Source organism: Leptinotarsa decemlineata, unplaced genomic scaffold, assembly GCF_025532065.1.
Source record: "Leptinotarsa decemlineata unplaced genomic scaffold, Ldec_3_MD MMD2_tig00078422_RagTag_RagTag, whole genome shotgun sequence".
Lineage (NCBI taxonomy): Eukaryota > Metazoa > Arthropoda > Insecta > Coleoptera > Chrysomelidae > Leptinotarsa > Leptinotarsa decemlineata.
The window spans coordinates 14,465,959-14,483,966 of record NW_027412747.1 but is presented as its reverse complement, the minus strand read 5'-3'; the positions used below and the strand labels follow the sequence as shown (position 1 = coordinate 14,483,966).

General features: G+C 37.2%; 1 protein-coding gene across 1 annotated transcript; it reads left to right on the top strand.

Annotated features, from left to right (window-relative positions):
* The first annotated feature begins 1,026 nt into the window (after positions 1 to 1,026).
* On the top strand, positions 1,027 to 1,509 carry LOC111513002 (uncharacterized). Its single transcript, XM_023169160.2, has one exon. The coding sequence runs from the start codon at positions 1,027 to 1,029 to the stop codon at positions 1,507 to 1,509; it is 483 nt and encodes a 160-aa protein (XP_023024928.2).
* Positions 1,510 to 18,008: the final 16,499 nt, after the last annotated feature.

Sequence of the window (18,008 nt, the reverse complement as noted above, 5' to 3'; positions counted from 1 at the left end):
ATTCAAAAAAACAAACGGAAAATCAAGAGGAATATTTTTTAGATCCGGGATGAACCGCGTTTGTAAATTTCACCTTCTCAATGTTCGGCTCCTGCTTTGGATCCCTTTTCAAGAATCACTTGGAACTGTACTTACATGCTCTATGATTGCTGTGTTCAGCTCTAAGTTCGCACTGGTCACTTTGCTGTTCGGGGCCAAAATTAATATTGTTGGACAGGAATAGATGAGGTAGATGTATTGTGTCAGGTGTTCAGTCTACCCATGGTAGTCTCTGCGAATCATCTCATTTGTTAAAACAGTTGGGACGTTTTTCAATTTCGATTGCTTCACGAATTATTTTGGTCTGAAGATTTTCCTCCGTAGCAATGGTCTTGGTGTGTTCGAAATTTATTGTATGGCCTGTTTTCTGGTGCTGTTTGCAGAGAGAGGATGCTGGGTCTGATTTGTGAACATCTAATCTATGTTCATAGGCTCTGTTGGAGAGTTTTCTGTTGGTGTGGCCAATGAAAGTTCTGGGACAGTTAGAAGTTGGTAATTCGTATATGCCCTGTGCTTCATTGCGTATCGTGTCCTTGGGTGTACTTAAAATAGTGGAGATTTGTTTGTTAGCAGTGAATACTGTCTTCACGTTATGTTTCTTCGAAATTCGTCTCACTTTGTCAGTAACTCCATGGATGTGAAAGAGAAAAGCTTTTGACTGGTTGGTCTGTTCCTTGGTTGACTCGTGGGGTAGGGTTTGTGTTTGCTGTCGTTGGATGGATCTTCGTATTTGGGAGACGGGAGAGTCTTTTTGATGAAGGGCGATTTTGAGTTCGTATAGTTTCCTGGATCTGCTGTGGTTGTCAGTGAGTCTTATAGAATGATGAATGAGAAAATTCAAACGGAATACCAAATTCCACATGATATGATCAACCTCATCAGCCACTGCATGCCCAGCACATATTTCCGTTACCAGGACAAATTCTACAAACAAGTGAAAGGCGCCTCAAAGGGTTCTTCTTTTCTCCAGTTCTTGCAAACCACTACATGGAGGACTTGAAAACCAGAGCCATCGACACGTCTCATCTCAAACCCACGTGTTGGCTCCGATACGTGGATGACGTCTTTGTTATATGGCTCCACGGATCTGAAGATTTCCATGCATTCCTGAACCACATCAACTCCTTATACCTTGACCTGAAGTTCACAATGGAAGTTAAAACTAATAACTCACTCCCTTTCTTGGACGTTCTCATCACAAAGTCCAACAACTCCTTCTCACAATTCTCGCACACGGTCAACCGAAAACCTACCCATACTAACCGCTACCTCAATGCCAAGTCCCATAATCATCCTGCCCGGCTGGATTCCGATTTGACTTCCCTCATACATCGTTCTATAAGACTCACTGACAACCACAATAGATCCAGGGAACTATACGAGCTGAAAGCCGTCCTTCACCAAAACGACTATCCCATCTCCCAAATACAAAGATCCATCCAACGACACCAAAAACAAACCCCACCCTAAGAGTTACCCGAGGAACCGATCAACCATACAGAAGCTTTTCTCCCCCACATCCATGGAGTTACTGCAAAGTGAGCCAAATTCTGAAGAAACATAATGTGAAGACAGTATTCACAGCTAACAACCAAATCTCCACTATTTTAATAACACTCAAGGACGCGATACGCGATGAAGCACAGGGCATATTCGAAATACCATATTGGAGCTGTCCCAGACCTCACATCAGTCAAACCAACAGAAGAATTTCCAACAGAGCCAGTGAACATGAACTACCTGTTCGCAGATCATACCCAGCATCATCTCTCTTCAAACACCACCTGGAAACATGTCACACAATAAGTTTCGAAAACACCAAAACCATTGCTACGGAGTAAAATCTTCAGGCCAGGATAATTCGTGAAGCAATCGAAATTGAAAAACGACTCAACTAACTTTACAACCGAGATAATTTGCAGAGACGACCACAGGCATGGAGGTCATTATGGTCATGCAAGATACCTGAAAATAACTCAGGTACCCGATCCGGTAGATCGGACATCTGCCACAATACATCTACCTCTCTATACCTGTCCAACAATATGAATTTTCGCTCCGAACAGCAAAGTGACCACTGCGATCAGAGCTGAACACAGCCAGCATAGAGCTAGTGACGAGACCTGGGGGGAAGGGAGATTGCGACCTCGTTCTCGAGTCATGTAACTACAGTTCCGAGTGATTCTTGAAAATGGGTCCAAAGCAGGAGCCGAAACGTCGAAAAGATGAAAATTACAGACGCAGTTCAACCCGTGGACCTAACACTTCATGAATTCAATCTTAAATACATCGGTGTACTGAAATTGAAAATCAATAAGGTGTTGTTGAAGTTTTTATGAAAACTAAGTTTCATCAAGATATTTTTATTTTCCATCACCTATAATGTTATCATCATATAGAAGGTTCAAAATGTGAACCATTCAGGTCCATACAGAAGTATAAGCGATTTTCGGAATGTCTTCGCATATTTCTCAACATTTCTGGAGTCACTGCCTACTAGAATTGGAAACGAAATGAAATTATGAAATAATTGATGGAAAAAATTGCAGAAAATAATAAAATAAAGAAATTAAAACGATATATTGAACGACGTGGCTGATTTCAGGTACTCAACGTCTCCCCACTCCCCCCTTTCCTTCTAGTTTCCAGTGCACTGCAACGTTGACTGTTTCACTATCAGTGGCTTTCATTTATCCACTCTAATCTAAATGAATGTGTCACTGCTCAGGATGAATGCAGCTTCTTTGGACTTTCTATTGAACCAACGTTTGTGGAAATCCGAGCTTTGAACCGTTGAATGGTTTTTCGTGTGCTTGTAGTTTTATCAACTGCCTCTTGATTCCACCGACATGAAATATGTCGTTACTACATGGTTTACTACATGGTTACAATTATTGCAATCGCAGCCAGCGTTTCATCACTTGGTTTACATAAGCCTGCTACGAATGGTGTTCTCCCAGGTTCTAAAGTTGAATTTAGACCCCATTCTGATTATTCTCAGTATTTTCAGTAGTTTCAACATTCATTTCACTTTTATTTAAGTCATGTCCCTGTTAACAACCTCTCAGATAAACTTGTAACATTCACCCTGTAGATACTTGATCACTTTTTTTTGTAACGTAGTGGGGGCTTCTTTGAATGCCCAGGTTAGTCAGTAGAGAACGGTGTGAGTTCTTTGGACAACTTTGCTAGTTTCTGATTTTTAATGTGTCAAGCAAGTAAAATTATGTTGAAAATTTGATGGCTGGGCGCCAGCATTTTTTTTATTTTATGATGGAAAAAAAATACAAAATACCATTACAAAGATAGTAATAAAAACTTCCTTCTGTGATTAGGTGAGTAAGAAAATCATATATTCAGAAAAATTAATACATATATTTACAAAAAAAATACAAAGTTTGACCCTGTTATTATGATGGTTTCACCTGTTTACTCCATCATATCTCCTAGCAGAGACGTTGTTAAAGGTTGTTGTTTCCTAATTGAGTTCAGTTGATAAGTGTGGGACTGAACACTTCCTTGAGAGGCAGGGTTGCTCACATGAGAATGGTTATGAAACAGGATTCTGGGATATAAATGTTTTGCACTTCACTGAATATAATTATGAGAACAGGTGATGTGAATGTGAAACGGTTTCACATAAATATTCATTCATAGATACATTGAATGATATTCACAACAATTACTCCTAGTTATACAAATCTTGTATTGGTGCATCAATGGTTTATATGAAACAATTAACCTTGAATTCAGGAGTCAACATGTATATGCAAATAAATAATCTTATAGAAAAAAAAATTTACCTTGAAATCACCACTGAATGTGTCTTAGGAAAAAAAAACAATGCTTTGTACAAAAAATGACCACTAAAAATTAACTAAATCATTTAAATTGGGGAATGGGATTATAACCTCAATTCACTTGAAGTCTGTAACCAATCTACAAAGATATAGATAATGAGGAAAGATTGGTTATATCTCGATCTATGAACCGGAGATTTGTTCAACCAAGAGACAGGTCCCTTGCTCGAATCTGAGTTCAGCGACAGAGTGGAGCTTTCCGAACGATGAAGCAAACATTTGGATTGTGACTTACATTTTTTTTTAATTTTCACCCACTGTGATCAGCAATCGGATAGAAATCCCAGGACTTCTCATCAGAATCGCCAGTAACCCTTCACACTAATTTCAGGGATTTTTCACACCTGGAAGGAGGGACATCTTTTCTCAGCAGAAAACCTCAGGACTTGCATCCGAGGAAACCACAATTCATCAACGAATGAAAAATAGATAGCTTAGGTTTAAATTCATAGTGATCACCATGAAATATTAAAATTTTTCTGAATCAGCATCATTACTTTCACATTCAAAAAAAAACTAAACTCCAAGATATCGAGCTCTACCTTCTCAACTCTACGAGAGACTTCTCCCTTTTTTAAGAATTCCTCCTCCATCTTATCTCCTTACCTATCTTCACGTTACTAGTGAACCAAAGATGGCTTATGCTAGGAGGAACACTTGCCAATAACGGTTACATGGAATTCATAGATGTCACATTTTATCGTGTCATGAATACAAGGAAATGACGGTAACGAATATATCGTTACATTTCATAGCTCTTTTATGGATTTCGAAACAGAAACTTGTGTACCAATTTTGAACTTGATACCTTCTGAATAATGAAGTAATGAAATCCTTTGAAAATATTGGAAGTTCAATGCTCTTCTATATCATGAACGGAGCATTCCAGAATACCGTATTCATCATAGTGTTATTTTCAAAATCATCCATGAAATCTCCCAAAATAATTATTTACATGAAAATCAAGAATACTCTCTAATTACACCAATAATAATTGTTTTGATAATCAATGCAGTAGAACAGAAAACAAATAATGGAAGATATACATTACATGTCAGCATGATGAATTAATAAATGCATGAATGTTTGTCAGACTCTGTCAACAATGTCAATATTCTCCTAGCCTAAATGGTTCTCAATCGAATTCGGTATTTCAGAGTTGAATTATGAGCGCGGACTAATGTATAAACACGTTAGAATCGAATCCAAGTTGTATTTGGGTCATTCGGTTGTTTCTGTGGCACATCATTTAGTATTTATTATAAAATGCCATTCATGCAGATCAAAGGTTCATTCCTTGTACTGCATTATAACTGTATTAATTTCTGTACTCAGCTTCATTATCCTCCTAAAGATTAAGGCCAGAACTTCCTTAACTCATTTTGTCTAACGTCCACTTTGAGAACACAGTTATTTTTTAGTTATTTCAATAACATATCAGTCTCGCCTGGAGTTTAATTGAACCTGTATTCTGAACAAGACTTTCACCACCAGAGAGGAAAATAATAATGCGACTTAACAATATTGAGAGTATCTTCCATTCAAAATCACCGATAATCAACATTTGTTTTGAAATCAATCTGATGTGAAGGACGAATCTGATAATTTTCAACAAGTTGATTAATAATATCAGGTTCCAATCGGTTGAAAACAGCCGCAAGTCGCCGCGTTCGATAACGTGCAAATAATTTCTCTTTTTAACACGATTTTATCAGCTACACCTGTTTGTTTGTAACCGACTCCTTTAGATTCGATTTTGACTAACTTTAAACGGACAGATGTATTTTAAACTCTGTACACTTATCAAGAATCGGTGACAATAGAATAATTTCATAAGATACACTTCATGTTGTTGATGAGGCCAGAAACCTTGGCGTTTTATTTGATTCTAATATGAGGTTTGAAAAACACACCAACAAACTCATTCAACTGGCCTATGCCTCCCTCAAACTGATATATGGTAAAAGGCACTGCCTATCAATTCAACTGGAAAAAATGTTGTATGAGAGCTTAGTACTAGCACAATTGAATTTTGAAGATACTCTTTATGGGCCGAACCATAAATAAAAAAATCAGAAAGTCCAAAATTCTTGTTTGAGACTTATATATGGAAAAAAAAAGAAACAGAATATCTCACAAGCTTAAAGAAGTTGGATGGCTAAATATGGGGAATATAAGAAAACTACATGCTGCCTACTTCTATTATAAGATTCTCTTATATGAAATCTCTTCGTACTTGCATAAGGAAGTAACGTTTCGAACCGATGTTCATAATATTATCATCAGGTTCAAAGGCTCTTCAATACCCTCCCATTTTCACAACTCAGTTATTCAAACGATCCTTCAGTTACCAGATAGCTTAAGTATTCAATGCTATTCCTGAACTTTTAAAAAAGCTGCCACCCTCTCAGTTTGAAATCAAATTAGATTTTTTTTAACAAAATCAATAACGTGATGAACTTTCACCATTCCGCTTTTCTATCTTGTTCTATTTTTGCTCCTCTTTGAGCAATTTATGACCAATAATAGTTTGCTTAGTTTTGGATCATCGCCAGTCACTGATCTTTATTCATGTATTCATATACTTATGTTAATTCAATGCTACTTTAATACCCATGCAGATACTTTTTCAAGTTAAACGGAAGAACAGTTTGGCAGTTATTTGCGTAGCTGCGAAAATTGAACTTTGCCTCTTACTATAAATTTATATATGTAGTTAAAACTTCATATTGTGATTTTTTTTTGTGGTTGTAGTAATGAAGATGTTTATTATTATCCGTAGTGTGCGCTGGTCAGGCCCTATCCCCCGAAGCCCCGATACATTCGGGAGGGCGCGCCAGCATTATCAACCAATGACCATTCCCCACACAGTGGGGTGAGTGATCATTGGGTCCGAGAATCATGTGCCCTGAGCAAACGCAGTGAGCCAAGAATGACAGCCTTCTGCATCTGTGCGGCTAAGATTTCTGCCTTAGTGCGGCAAGCCGGTATGATTTTGAGATTCGAGAGTGGAGAAGACATCATTCCACCAAGGACTCCAATAATCAGGACGACCATCTTGACAGAGTGATCTGGATAGAGTCTGCGGATTTCGAAGAGAAAATCTCGATATTTTATCCGTTTTTCCTCCTCTTTTCTGACGATATTCGTCTCGCCAGGAGCTGAAAACTCCACGACAAATATCGTTTTGGTCTGGTGGTCGAGAAGGACTACATCAGGCTTATTAGCTTGTATGAGCCTGAGGGTGGGGAACGAATAGTTCCAATAAATTCGGCACTTCTCGTTCCCCACAACGGATTCAATATCCCCCGGAGCGTAGGGCAACACCGGTGTCTCGTCAATACCGTAAGAGTGCCGTAGATGGTAATATAGCACTCTTAGGGCCGCGTTATGTCTATGAATATAGGCCAAGACCGCATATGCTGGACATGCTGATAGCAAGTGCATTAGGGTCTCGGGCGCCTCGCGGCAGGCCCTGCACCTTGTGTCAGGAACCTCTATACCCATCACGCGACTGCGGTAGACTAAGGTGTTGAAGATACCATCCTTGCAAGCCATGATGAACCCCTCAGTTTCCGACTTCAGCCCACTCGACCTGAGAAAAGCGAACGTCAGGCGCTTTGATAAGCCAAGCTCTTCAATATTATTGAAGAAGACCCCATGCATTGGCTCCCTCTGTCTCCGCAGAAGTAAGGTGATCTCTGCGGCTTTTATCTGAGCTTTTTGCTGAACGGGTTCCAACTCTGTGACAGAGTTGTAGTCACCTCGTTCAGAGTCGAAAACTATACCGAGTTTATAAGCTGCTCGAGCAGCTGCCCTAAGGAGAAATGCTCCAATTCCTGCTCTCTCATGGTCACGGACCATGCAGAGAAGGGGATCCGAACTCCTGACGACTTTACAGGCTATATCCAGTACCATTCTGTCATGTAGACACTCCAAACTCAAAAGTTCACGACCTCCCTGTTGTCGGGGGAAGTACAACCGTGGAACGAACGATTTGAGATGCAAACTCCTATAGAAATGCATCATTTTTCGGGTCCTTACGTCGAGTTGATACAGCTCCTCCCGAGTCCACTTCACTACTCCAAACGAGTAGAGTAAGATTGGAACGGCAAGCATATTTGTTGCAGCAACTTTGTTTTTCCCCTACAGTTCCGATGACCAGATCTGTCGAAGTTTGTGCTGATACTTGCCGCGGAGAGAATTTTTCACTGCAGTTAAGTGGAAGAACAGTTTGGCAGTTATTTGCATAGCTGCGAAAATTGAACTTTGCCTCTTACTGTAAATTTATATATGTAGTTAAAACTTGATATTGTGATTTTTTTGTGCTTGTAGTAATGAAGATGTTTATTATTATTATTATTATTCAATTATTATTATTATTATTATTATTATTATCATTATTATAGATGGGTTCACGTGTTCATTTCGTCTTCGAGAAAACACCAAATTCAATATTTTTTTTGTACGGGAAATAAAAATCAGTTCTTTTGCCGACCATTTCACGGATATAAAATACATAAATGAAATTTCCCAATTTTCAAAACGTTACTCAATCTTCTCAATTCAACCGCTTTTGCATCTCTTGCAGGTACTTCCTATTTTGACAGTTCTCTCCCTGCAGTGTGAAACTGCTCAACCCGTATTTTTATTTCTACCCGCACATTACATTCTTGGATTCCATTTCGTTTCCACTGATGGCCCTAATTAGTTGGGAAATGAACACAACAATCATTCCTAGAATGTTATTTTTATCTGTTCGTTGAATCCCAAGCTATTTTCAGATGAAACAACTTATTGAGTTACGACTAAATGTGAAAACTCAACCAGTTCCCGACGTGGATTCCCAATTCCCGTAACGATGCTATGACAATTTCGGTGCCTCTTCCATTTGACGAATAATGTGAATCCGAGGAAAACATACCATGTGAATAATACGCGCTTTTGAAATTTCTATTTCGAAATAATCAAGGAATTCGCAAACTAACTTTCCGAATATAGCGCTCGGCGGAGCACATAAATTTACGCAAAGCTTTGAAACCACATTCCCCACATTCGCCATAAAACTAAATCAATCATGTATGAAAGTAGGTTATGTAAGTCTTGCCGCCACATAGTTCCTCAACTCTGTGGCGGATGAGATTCCTCGACCCGTGGTGGAAATGCTACTCGAATTATTCCAGCTACGGGGCGAATTCAATGAATTCTATAAACAGACCCCAAAGTAATGCCATGTAATCTATTCCAGTTTCAAAACCTCCCCGACATGAATTCGCCCCAAAAATGCTTCAATACAAATCACAGTAGAATTTTGAGACCTATGTTTAGTTATTATCAATTATTAGTCTTTCCACTTTCGTTCCAGTAGCGAAAATTCTCATGTAAGTAGACGAGATGTACCTGCTACGAGGTCAACTGAATATTGGAGCAATTTCATCAAAAGTAGTAATAAAAATGTTTGTTGTGCAACTGGCTTTTGGTTCAGATCACGATCTTACATTCGATCTGGTCTCCAACCGAAGCCAAAAAATCGAATATATGAAATATTCGAGCATCAGGAATAAATAAAGATATAAAGACCTAACGGAAATTTCAAATAATTTCTCTAAAAGTAGTAGTGGAAAGCCTTAAATATAAAGGTATACATCTGTTATAGGGGTATAAATTCAATAACATACCAACCTCTATAATATGGCCATTAACGAAAATATGTAAAAACGCATCAAACTCATTTTTGTGCGCTAGTTTTCAATTGAAATACATGAATTCTCTTGCGGGGGCAGACACAACTGATACCTCATTAGGAATGATACTCTAGAAGGAATTTGATTTCCAGTTATGAGAAATCATCGACTTGATGTTAATGATAGACACTACTTTGCATTTATGAGTGGCCCGAATAGCCCGAAACCGATCTGCAAGTGTGTTCCAGTGATTGAAAATCGATTCCGGCAGTTGTATCTCCAACAGCATATGCAGGAATAACTTCAGTAACACCTGTTGTATATAATACCAATCCATCCAATTCCTTCAGACCAATTTCTCCTAAATGTGATCCATGCAAAATTCTCGAGAAAATGTTTGATAAACGCATAGACTGGTACTTAGAATCACACAACCTCTCAACTTCAGAACAGGCAGGTTATCGATCAAACAGATGCACATTAGATAACTTGGTTACTTCACATACAGACATCTCACAAGCTTTCGAAAGTAAAAAAAAAACCTGATTGCCGTTAGTCTAGATATTGACACCGCCTTCGACACGATTCGCAAAACTACAATTTTCGAAAAACTCATAGACTTTGGACTAACTAACGTCTACAAAACTTCTCTTAGCCAAAAGATCTATTGAAGTTGTTACAAATGGGCAGTCATCTATACCGCATTTTCCAGAAAACGGAGTCCCACAAGGCTCGGTTCTTAGCACCACTTTATTCCTGATGATTATCAACGTACTTCGATAAATTCACCCGTCAAATATGTATTATACGTCGACGACCTCATCTTCTACTGCCAAAGCAAAGCCACGGTCAATATTTGCACCTTACTTCAGAAGGCCCTAGACAGCATCCACAATTGGTCTCTCAAATCCTAGTTTCACTTTTCAACAATCAAATCTAAAGTGATCCAGTTTAGCAAAATACTTAATCCTTCACCTCCACAACTAGATTTCAGTGGGGACCAGCTACAAGTGGTTGATCAACATAGATTCTTGTCAGTTATCTTTGATAAAAGACTCACATGGAGACAACATATTCTGGTGACGAATGCCAAATGTCTGAATCGTATCAACATTTTGAAATCATCAGCTCATCACTAATGGGTAGCAGAAGAGGGAATACTAATACGGACTTACAGATCATTAGTTCGCTGCAAACTGGATTACGGAAGTATCCTTTATATGAATGCCTGCAAAACATACCTCAAATACCTTGACACAATCCAAACCACAGCACTGCGAATATGTCTGGGTGTATTCAGATCCAGTCCGATGGAAAGCATTCATAGTGGATCCTCTGAACCACCTCTCTTTACACGACGAAAGTACCAACTGTTATCCTGTTTCTCCAGGGTATCTGCTTACCCGGTATTTGAAATAATTGATTCTATACAACCAGTTCCCAAAAATAGACCCAGAACGTCGCTTCCACCTACACAATTATTATACCCTATCTCAAGAAATACCAACTTCTTTAAAACTTTCTAAAACTCCACCATGGACCAAAAAACTGCCATTTTTGAATACATGTTCAAGCAACTACAATAAACACGATACACGATAAACACGTAGTCTTCATACACATATTCAGAGAACTGATAAATAACCAGCAATTCGACAAAATCCTTCATACTGACGCATCCAAAGAAATTAATGGTACCCGATATGCTGTTACTACACTCGATACAATAATAGCAACATACAAACTTCCCAATTTCTGTAATATACACACAGCTGAACTATATGGAATACTACAAGTGTTGAGGTCTCCAGTACAAGATAATAGTAAACTTGTCATATGCACAGACTCCTTTCCGTCAATATTCTCTATCAAAAATAGTTACTCACATTATCCTTTGGTTCAATATATCCTCGACATCTGCCACCATCAGAGGTGGTGCTTGTGAATATCATCTGGATCCTTTCTCATGTAGAAATTACGGGCAACGAACGTGCAGACCAAGCAGCGAAACAAGCTTGTTCCTCTGACTTGCCAGAGGAGCAAATCCAACTCCACGAAGACTTGAAATCATCAGCTCGACAAATGATGATACAAACGTGGCAAACACATTAGAACACATATACTACCAAACTACATACAATCCAACCCACAGTTTCTGCGCTGAACGTGCCCCCAATGACAAGAAAATACAAAATTTTTATGAGAAGGCTCAGAATAGGCCACTCCGGACTCACCCATGGTTACCTGATGTCTTCACAAAATCCCCCTACTTGTGGATTTTGTGGTAATGCAAGACTCACAATTGAGCATATACCTTTGGATTGCATACACTACATCCCAACTCGCCGCAAACACAAACTCAGTGGAACTCTCAAAGACATTCTCAGCCTACTTAACCAGCTCAGTGTCGACAGTCCTCAAGGACTGCTAAATGTTTGATTTAATCTGATTTTTATGTTTTGTATTATTATGTAAATGTATCAGTGGCCATAAGATGCCGACACATCAATATTAATAGAAAAAACCCTTTGAAAAATCCACATAATTGAACTTTCATGTTTTCAAATCGCATAAAATGTGTTGAAAGCTGTAAACTAAAATCGTATCACATAACGATGAATGAAAAAACTTCTTCAATAATATTCAACTAAATAATAGAGCACAGTATTCCGTTGAAAATTATCATTACAAATAATATAATCAACCTACACTAGGTAGTCATGAATGAAGTTAGTTATTTAGTTGTCATAAATTAGGAAATCAACATCAATTACTAATATGGTAGTTTAACCATGAATGTTCAATGTAAGATATCCCAACAGTAATTTAAATCATAGGTATGTACTGGAATCAGTAATTCAGTTTGGTGAAACTGGTTTCGTTACTAATAAAAATAAATGTTGCCGTTTTTTGGATGAAATAGCGCGAATAAAAGTTTCATGTACCTCAACAAAACGCATTATTGAACTCTCCACATCACTCCGCATTATAGCACGCTACAGCTACATCGAATGTTCCTCCCATTTTGTAATGATTGGCTAAGCAAAGGTGGGCGAATTCGAATGAGAGAAATGAACAAAGTTACATCATCATCATTGAACATGATGATCGTACCACATGACACCAAAACCAAATACAAACTTCATGGTTGAAGTAATACCATTCTAATATCACGTTCGACATATAAGAGAGTGTGTGTTCGGCGAATCTTGGCCCACACCTGCCGATATGAAGGAGATGTCTCCTAGTGACCTGTCCACCTTCCTGGAAAGGACAGGATGGACGAAGACCTAGGAGGACAACTTCTCGGGAGAATGTACAATGTGTCACATGTGGCCTAAGTTCTGTGGGCCTACACTCACACCCCCTAATCTACAGATACAGAACGCACTTGAAAAAAATATACAGATAGGTCAAAAACTGAATTTGGAAAGGCTAGCTGGAAAAATATTCATTTCAATAACTCGCTTTGTTAGTACACATCAGTCTTCAAGACTGGAGCGTATGCATTATTTCGATGCGCTCGTAATGGAATATCAATCTAAAATCTCAATAAAATGATCGAATAACTATTTTCATAGCCAGGCAGCACTTGGGACATTGATGAATCCAAAAGTAACATCGAGATAGTTATGGAAATAACTTTTTTGGAAAATATGAAGCAAATTTGGAACGCGAGAAAACCTATATAAATGGACCGTTGAAGAAAAATTTCACCCGAGCAAGGATCAGCTCAGAACAATCAGTGGGCTGGTTATATTTTCCTTTCAGAAGCGGTGAATTTTGTGCGTATTTGATGTGCTGAAACACAGAAAAAAACAATTCGTAGACGATCAGAAGCCAAAAATCCAGCAAGGTACCTGCACAAACCAGTACAGGAAACAAGATTGTTGAAAAAGGTGTCAGGAAAAGATGGAGGAAGAACGCAGTATACTCATGAGACTGCAGAATTTTTCGGAAACTTGGGAGAAATGCACTCAGTAGAGAGCTTTCAAATAGTACAAAAAAACTTATGACCGTGACTTCGTCTGTGAAACAAAGAGAATCGTGAAATATTGAGTATTGAAAAATTATGTGTGAAGACCAACTGCAGTTTGGCGCCCAATTCATTAGGTTTTCGATATGATAGAAGTCTTAGCAGTAGTGTAGAAGCTGGTATTGAACATATTCTGAATTTTCAATATATCTATATTCCAGTCTCTGTTTTGATTCATCAGTACACATATAAATGACCATTTTTTTTTCGTCAAATCAAGTAATTGAATTTTTGTAAGGAATTGGGTTCACAACACTTGATTTCTATTGAGTAGTTTCAGTTTCTATCGAGTGTGTATTCCTTTTCAACTTTTCAACAATAATTCCTCAGGCAGCCTTCTTCGAATTGGGCTCAAAATTTATTTATTTTCAAGTAATTTTCCATCTTATCGAAGTTTAAATTTAGCAGAACACTATTATAATCTTCATGCAGTCATTGTTCACTATGGTTCTGGCGTTGAATCTGGTCATCATCACGCCTTGGTCAAAGACAAATCGGACTGGTTTAACTTTGACGACAGTCATGTCACGAAGTGTTCTGGCGATGTATTGAATTTTTTGGAGCCTCTGAAGTCACTCCACATTTTGTTTTATGAAAGAGAGTACATTAGCAGCATGATGTGGTGATGCAGGTTTTTCCGGGTTTTCCTGCAGTTTCCTGCATCGAACTCTTTCAGATTTGCTACATTTATGTGAAATCATGCAAATAAGGTCAAGATATCAAATAATAGCATTGAACAAACGTATTTTTGTATGTGAAAAATCAGAGTATTCCTACTTTTAACGAACTGGAAATGAAAATAAAACTGCATTGCAGAACTTTATGCAAGTGTGAAAAGAAAAAAAATCCAAGTTCAACTTGATAAGTCACTACGTTAATTCAAAGTATTTTTCTCAAAAAAAACGTACCACTTACTTACTCTCTACTTATTATCAATAATTGACCTTTACAATTTGATTATTTCAGATTCTGCAAGATGAAAACACCCAAAAAGCTCTTATAGATGATACTATACTTCCATATTTCGTAAATTTTAATGATACACTTCGATTATATTCAAATAAGAGAAACCATTACAGAAGCATATTACTCATCTTTACTTGACAAGCTGGAGGCAGATTTGCAGAAAACGACTATATTTGCAGAGAAAGAAAATCATTTTCTACCAAAACAATGCACCGTCTCACACCTCAGCGGTTGCCATAGCGAAAATTCACGAATTATGGTTTGAACTGCTTGATCATCCACCATACTCACCAGATCTAGCGTCAAGTGACTTCTCTTTAGTCTCCCATCTGGAAATTGTGCTTTGAGAACAAACATTTTTGTCAAATGTTTACACTGTCTGACATTAAGTTTTCTCAACTGCAAATTCTCACGTTTTCTATATAAGTTCAAATATGGAACTCAATTTCCAACTTGATTCCTATCCAGTAACTTCCAGTTATGACGTAAACTATTGACTGTGTATTTCTTGTTAGGAATTGCCGTTCTGACAATAATCCCTGAGTCAGCCTTTCGTAAATTGGGTTCAAAATTGACATATTCCCCAAGTAATTCCGCACGAAGACTAAGCAATATCTCTCAGAGATCATGAGATAGGTAGGTGTACGTGTTCTGTGAGTCATGACATTTTCGAATGGGTCTGGCCTGAGAGAGAGAGAGAATCCGACTTTATTGCAATAATCAATTTCATTAATACGATTTGGCAAGTAGTTGGATAATTCATTTGTAACGTAATATATTTGTTATTGCTTCGGGCCTGTTTCTCCGTTCTCGCGTGTTCCCGGTTGAATAATTATCATTTCCCGAAGTTTCAAGAGTACTTACTTCGAGTTTAGAATTCGAAGAAAAGTTGAGAACATGAGGAAACTAGTGGAAATGTTGAAGAAAAACACGATGAATGATGTTTTCAGTTAAAATAGCCCGAAAACATGTGAAGCTAAACAGAAATAGTAACTTCATAGCTTTCCATACACGAAGTTGACGATAATTAAGTTTTCACTGTGCTATTTTATATTTCGTCCCCATTATCATACCGGCTGACTGCAAAACCCTTGTATACAACGTCATACTAGTTCTGTGGTGTAGTTTATTTGAGACAATTTTTCTGATGGAGAAACAATCAAAACATATTCTAGTTCAACCGGAAATGGATTTGATGCAGAAATTTCAAATAGAAGCCTATATATTTTTGAGAGCAGTATTGTCTTTTCAACGATAATAAACAAATGAACAGAACAAACATTATCTTTCAAAATTACGCCATGAGAGTCACTTTCTCCAGATTCAATATGAAAATATTGTCATCATTCAGTTGTTTTTGGGTTAGGAATTCTGGTATTCGTAACAATAATATATTACCTCGGCTGAAAAGTCACGGGTCTAACATATAGATGGTTTTTCTAATTAATTTGGCCGTTACTTGATGGAGATCCATAGTAATTTCAAAAACTACACCTCACAATTTGACCTACACAAACTTTATTTGAAAAATATATCAAATGTTTCGCTAGCACAGTAGCTTTTTAAAGTGATTTATAAATCACTCAGTGGAACTCAGCGAATTCAGTGGAAAGCATATAAAAGTAATTTCCTTTATCCTATTATCAATATGAATTCTTAGAAAATGAATAGATCATCAATCGAACAAAATTTATATTTGATTTTTTCAATTAATTGTTCCTCAATTTGTTGGCAAAATTAATGACAACGACAAGTTATTGTTTGATTGGACTCTTCAGTGGTTATGTTACGCGGTGGAGAGTGATATTTTCAGTTTTATCTTTATTACACTTCAACAGATTGTCTATTGATTAAGCTTTGTTCATTTTTCAAATTTTCCTTTATTTTCAGTATTTCAATATTAAAATATCTCACTAAAAGGATTTGAAGCTTTATAATTTCTATTTATTATATGCGAGCGCTTTCGATAGCTGTCTGTGCTATCATCTTCTTGGCTCTACTTAACCTGAACGTTTCATCCTCTTGTTTGTTCTATTATGCGGCTAGAACGCCTTACTGCAGGTGAATTTGCCTGTATTTCGGTTACATCAGGTACTATCCTTTATGTTGGACTTTATCTAGGTTCACTGTTTTCACTGAATTTCAGGTCTTGTTGTGTTTTGATGGGAAGAAGATTGATTGGTGAGATGAAAATTGAATGCGGAGTGCTGCAAGGAACTGTTCTGGGTCTATTGCTTTTCAATATTTGTGTGAACGGACTGTTTTTGATTGGAACCGCAGGACGTATGATGAGTTTTGCAGAAGACACTGTTATTCCCCACTCCGAGCAATCTTGGTCTGAGGTCAAAGACATGGAAGAGAAAGATCTAGAAAAAATAAAAGATTGGTCCGACCATAAACATCTTTCATTGAACTTCAATGAAACCTATTACTTGCCATTTCCTAATAATGAAGCTACACTTCCTCAATTCAATCAAATAACTATCCCAAACTCCTTCAAGATATCCCCAGCTAATCATATAAAGTATTTAGGGTTCTCATAGATCCTCACCTGAGATGGGACTTTCATATCAAGTACATTGTAAATAAATTGCGATGTATATTATACAAGTTTCGTCAACTGAAAAATATACTTAACATTGAACAAAAAAATAATTCATTTCAGTTTGGTTCAAAGCCATTTGATATACTGCATAATAGGATGGGGTGGGGAATCCAAATCACATCTTCGCCCACTGGAAGTCATTCAAAGAAAATTTTTGAAACTGGTGTTGAATAAACTGCCCTGTTATTCCAGTGATATGTTATATGAACAATCAGGAGTATTTGATCCTAGACAGCTGTTTTACAAGTCACTGGTATTGAATCAATAAAAGGAAAAAGATACATGGTCTAGGCCAAGCCATAACTACGCCACTCGAAATAAAAACAGGTACATAGCACTATTTGTATACAAGTCAATAGGGCAAATATCTTACCTTTTTCTTAACCAAAAAATATTCAAAGTCTCAGGTCGTATAGTCGATTGAAACATTCATTAAATGAATACATACGCAGCATACCTCGCACAATAATTAGCGAAATATTTGACCAGAGTATTCAGGTGTTCATTTCATACAATTCTGATATATATATATATATATATATATATATATATATATATATATATATATATATATATATATATATATATATATATATATATATATTATATATATATATATATGTATATATATATATAAATTGGTATAATGATAAATCACAACAAATGGGTGTGACTCTGAAAATCAACAAGTCAATTATGGTTCCGCTGAAACTTTCCATTAATCATTGATGTAACTGCATGTATTCCTTGTGCATTGCATTTTATTTTATTTTAATTCCACCACAGTTTATTTACATATAATTTAGACAATACCACAT